A 5,424-nucleotide genomic window follows, 5' to 3' on the forward strand; every position below is an offset into this window, starting at 1 on the left:
CCATCCTCTTCCCCCCATCAGCCCCAACTGCCACCTTTAAAGCACATTTTAAAATACTGGTTTCAGAAAACTTGAAAAATTGTTCATGTTGCCTTGAGTCCATACAACTTCACTGTTTGATTAACTTTTGTAATGGACAAGCAGGAGGATAAAACAAGCTATTAATAGTCAAAACAGTTCTTAACTGTGCTTGATGTATGAACTCCATTCCTTCAAGAGTGAGTTGCAAATTCTAAATCAAAATGGACATTTTTGACTATTCTGATGTTTTAATCTTCTCTGAAATGTAGTCAATCCATTCCTCTTCTAGAGTACTTTTTCTGCATGAATTTAATCAGAATAGTTTGCTACTTTCTAAAGAAAAAAAATTTTGACAAGATTTAGACTTACCATCTTTAATTTATAACTAGATCTGGTTGAGTTTTGGATACATTACAGTAGATATTCTCTGCTTGTTGATTTTTCTGCATATTCAATTCTTYTTTCATTTTAGCTGAAAGATAGTTGAATCTTAGTCATTTCTAAAAACCATATATATTGAACTGAAACAAGAGGACAGTAGTTTTCATTGATCTTTGAAGAGCAGAGACATCTTATGGTAGACTGTGTGCAGAAATCATCATTAGATTAAATCATTCTGGTTTGGGTATTTAATGTGAAATTTGCTATTTAAAGATGATATAGCTTTAACATGAATTTTCCAAATTCAATAGAATTTAGCAAATACATTATTGTATGGGAAAAAATAAAAATGTGGATTTAAAAAAAATACTTTTCTAAACCTAAATCTTCCAACGAATGCTTTCATGAATGACTGAGGTTCAACTGCCCACAATTTTTTCCCCAAAATTATCTGTGCAGAAGAATGACCACTGTATTCAACAGACTTGTAATATTAGTTTATAGATAGCATCATCTTGAACTATGAAGATTTAGAGAGAGAGTGGGACTTTTGCCTGCCACAGTTTGATTAATTAGTTCTAGATAAAGATTCTGTCTGTTTTTGTATGTATTTGTATAGGAAGGAAAATGATGCCTGAAGATCATTTGGAAGACACTGATTTTTTAATTACAAATACATTTTTTAGTTACTTGTAACTTTGATTTTCTCTCTTCCCATGACCAGGTTCTTCTAAAGACAGGAAGTCAAGTGTTTCTATTATATCCTAATCATAATATAAATCAAATGTGGGTGTGTGAGGGAAAAAGATATTGTACCAAATGTATTTTTGTAGAAAGCTTAACCTAAACTGGTGTAATGAAGTAATACAAATTGAATTTAAGCTAGCAGTACATGCAGCTACATTTTAATGCTTAAGCGCTTTTATCCTATTTTCTCCAGATATCCTAATGCAACAAAAAGAAAAAAAAATCTTGTTAACTAACTACTTCTTCTGGATTTATGGCAGGAGCCCATTGGCGCAGATGGAGGAGGAAAGGAGAGAGCATGTAGCCAAAATGAAAAAAATGGAAATGGAAATGGAACAGGTGTTTGAGATGAAAGTCAAAGAAAAAGTTCAGAAACTGAAGGACTCTGAAGCTGAGGTGATCAAAATGTCTCACATGTCAATATGGTTGACACTGAACCAGTGTAGAGATGGCTCTTTTTGCAAGATTTTGTAACATAACATCTGTCTAGAAATTGGTTCCGTAGTTGGATCTTAGATTTAAAGAAAACCTGCAGTTACCGTTTCCCAACTTGTTGTCTCTGAAATGATATAAACACAAATTTAAAATGTAGTTTTCATGTTCATGTGTACTTTTTTCACTGTCGATCACAAAAATTTAAAATGCTTGTTAGTTTGCTTAGTCATCTTTTTTCTCTGCTTCCTCTAGAATATTTCATTCCTTTATTCCACGTGTTTTATAAATTTATTGAGACTTTAATAAATTAGCTTATGTAAAGTATTAATAACAACTTACTGAAGAACCCATTCAAGAATTTTTGATACGCCAGCTGTAAGAAACCATCTAAATAAGAATTACTAGACAAAGGAAGAAGCAGGATAATATTGCTGGCAGTGTTTTGGTGTCATGTGAAGCATATATACATTTTATGGATATTTAATTTCTCTCATTTCTTGATGTTTGAGTTCAGTGAAACATTTTTAATGGGTTTAGAACAGCTTTTGARGTCTTCTTTTTAACAGATTAGTATAAAATTATATTTAAATATGAAAGCAAATTTTATATTTTAAAAAGGCAACTTCTCTCAGGAAGCCTAATGGAGAAGTTCAGAACTGTCAAAATTCCTAACGGCAATATGGCTCCAAATTTGAGAGAAAGTGCAAAGAGTTGGAAAGGTAGTTGACATACTTGCCAGTCAGGGGCATTATGAGGAGCCAAGGAGCAGGTAACAAAGGAGAATTGATGTACTGAGTTAGAGGAAAAAATACATTAACTTAATTTTCTCTTTCAAAGTAGTCAATAATAGATACAGAAAAGGATATAAATGCTAGGTCTTCCAATCAGTAGTGCTGCATGTATTTAAAGCTTGTGGTTGTATTTGGATCATAGTATTTAATTAGTCATGAATGAATTTGTCCTTTATATATTGTCTTGTCTTTTTTGAATGTATTTATACTTCTGGCCTCCACAATGCCTTGTGGCATGGTTATATGCAAACAAACAAAAACCTACCTTCTTGTTTTATATGTGCTGTCTCATGATTACTTCATTGAGTACATTCTGTTAATTTGGTTTTTAATTGTTTGTGCAATTAGTTCTGTTTTTATTCTATTTTGTTTTCCTTTCACCATTCATGACTTCATAAATTTCTGTTGTACTTCCCCAGTTGCAGAAAAGTAGATGGCGGTGCTAAGTATAAAGCATTAAAAAAATCTGTAAAGGGAAATACGTTTTGAAAGTGTTTGATAAGACAGGGACATGGGAGAGAGAAAGGGAAAAGAGTTTTCTAACTAAGGTTTTAAAAACCTTGTTACACAGCACTTTTCCTGACAAAAAATGAAATCATTTTTTCCTGACAATGTTTCCATTCCCATATTCAACATATCTGTTTGTCTTTTCATCTGTCGCATCAACGAAAGCTTGCAAGACAGACACGTTATACTGTTCTGTCAGTGTAGGCAATTCGTTTCAATAATACTAAATCTTTTAATAAGTGAATAAATTAATCCATTTAATAATAACGCTTACCTAAACAAATTTTTAGTATAATAGGTTAAAATCTGTGTTTATCATTCAAAGACAAAAATGTTGCTAATTTATGCATTACTGAGACCCACTTTTTTTTTTTTACAATTTACTTAACATTTGCATCAAATGTGAACGTATTCTTGAATTTCCTTTTGTTTGCCACATGCAGCTGTTGTAGCTCCTGTTTGTAACCCAGACTGCATTTTAGGTAGGTTTTTATTAACTCTGAAGTGGGACTGTAGGAATAAAATATTTTTCACTTCTGTTAAATAAGGATACCTATAACCTTATTTCTTTTGGTCTAACTAGCTTTCTCATACTGGTAAAGTTGTTCATGAGATTTGTTATTGCAGCTCCCAAAGTTGCTGTGTTTTATGCACTTATCAACTCTACTGGTAACTTTTCTACAGCTGCAGCGACGCCATGAGCAAATGAAAAAGAATTTGGAGGCACAACACAAAGAATTAGAGGAAAAGCGTCGCCAGTTTGAAGATGAAAAAGCAAACTGGGAAGCTCAACAACGTATTTTGGAACAACAGAATTCTTCCAGGTAAATTGAATTCTTGCTCTGCATTATTGATAACATTCTATAGTTTATGTCTGGCCATTTTGGAAGTCTAATTTAAAATTTAAAGTCTTGAGCTAGTTTACATTACAGATGAGCATAAATCAGAAATATTGGGCATGCTACCACCTTCTTAAGCAAGCATTAGTCTGGAAACCTATGTTTCCATACATAACTATAGATTGATCTAGAAAAAATGTATTTGAATTTGAAAGCTAGATAACATTAGATTCTGAAGGTAAGTGTTAACATTTCTGAAAGGAAAGCTTTTAAGTCTCCCAGTCCTTGAAAAGGAACGTAGTGATAAAAACACTGATTGACTTTACATAATAGTACTACGTACATAATAAGTTTTTATACATTATATTGCAATCAGTAAGGCTTTGTAAGTGCATATTTAAAAGATGTGCATAGGTGATTTTTTTTAATTGGAACATATATTCTTTTATTATTTAACAAAACTTTCTTTTTAATCATTTTAGAACCTTGGAAAAGAATAAGAAGAAAGGGAAGATATTTTAAATGCATCATTTTGACCACCAGTTATGTATTAGTTGCCAATATGCCAGCCTGGACATCAGTGTTTGTTGGATCCGTTTGACCAATTTTGCACCAGTTGTATCCATAGCATTGGATTTAACAGCATGACAAATTTTTGTTAATTTTGATGGAGAATGAGATGCCTTGAATTGTCTAGGGTGTTGTGTACTTGGAAAAATAACAGCTCTAAGTACCTTTTTTTTCCTTTTTTTTTAAACAGATGTCATTTTAATGCAAAAGAGAACATTTTACTGTTGTACAATCATGTTCTGGTGGTTTGACAGTTTACAGGTTATTCAAGAATGCAAGGACTCTAGACGGTTTTTAGTGAGGATAAATTGCCATAATATGATGCAAACAATGCTTCTCTATTATTATAATACAAGAATTCCATTCAGTGCAGCATATACAATAATGTAATTTAGTCTAACACAGTTGACCCTATTTTTGACACTTCCATTGTTTAAAAGTACACATGGAAAAACAAAACTTGTAGGCTTACAGTGCACCTAAGCTTTTTATAACAACCCTTTTATGTTTTGGATTCTTTAAATATATGCTATTCTCATTTAGTAACTTCTTTAGCCAGAAGGATCTCATTACTGCTTCATTTTTGTAATAACATTTAATTTAGATATTTTTCCATATATTGGCCCTTTTAAATAGAATATAGCTTCTTTCATATGGTAGGAACCAGTGAGTAAAACTTTCCTTTAACTCCCTTTTTACATTTTATGGTAAGTAGCAGGAAAATGCATTTATAGGTCATTTCTAGGCAAAATTGTGGAGTTAACTACCAACCTGTTTCTACCTGTGTGCAGTCTCTTTATTTTACTAGAAATGGGAATATGGCCTCAAGAAAAACATCACCATTTCGCATTTAGCTGTATTCATATATTGCATTTCTGTATTTTTGTTTGTATTGTAAAAAGTCACATAATAAACAATGTTGTGATGTAACATGCTGCTGTGTGAGAAATTTTAAAGGAGTTGCATAGTCAAGTACTCATTTGGGAAATATTTGAAGTTTTGTATCTCTTCCACCTGGACTTGATTAACCTGCATCTTTGATTTGCCTAGGAATTAGTTTGAGATAGAAAGCGCTTTTGCTGAATTGTCAGAAAAGCTACCTTGAGCAGCTGAGAGCTGGCATCATGAGCTGT

The 5,424-nt window shown here is 32.3% G+C and overlaps 1 protein-coding gene across 2 annotated transcripts in view; it reads left to right on the top strand.

The window, feature by feature from the left end:
* The window catches only part of SEPTIN7 (septin 7), a 70,703-nt gene extending 65,482 nt beyond the window's left edge, over window positions 1-5,221 (top strand). For both annotated transcript variants that reach the window (XM_085309137.1, XM_085309138.1), the window contains 3 exons: window positions 1,410-1,545; window positions 3,567-3,706; window positions 4,204-5,221. In XM_085309137.1, coding sequence (XP_085165263.1) covers window positions 1,410-1,545; window positions 3,567-3,706; window positions 4,204-4,243 — 316 coding nt within the window. In that variant the 3' untranslated portion in view covers window positions 4,244-5,221. The remainder of the gene's footprint in view (window positions 1-1,409; window positions 1,546-3,566; window positions 3,707-4,203) is intronic.
* Window positions 5,222-5,424: the final 203 nt, after the last annotated feature.

Source organism: Rhea americana, unplaced genomic scaffold, assembly GCF_003343005.1.
Source record: "Rhea americana isolate MKP2758 unplaced genomic scaffold, rheAme1 scaffold_291, whole genome shotgun sequence".
NCBI lineage: Eukaryota > Metazoa > Chordata > Aves > Rheiformes > Rheidae > Rhea > Rhea americana.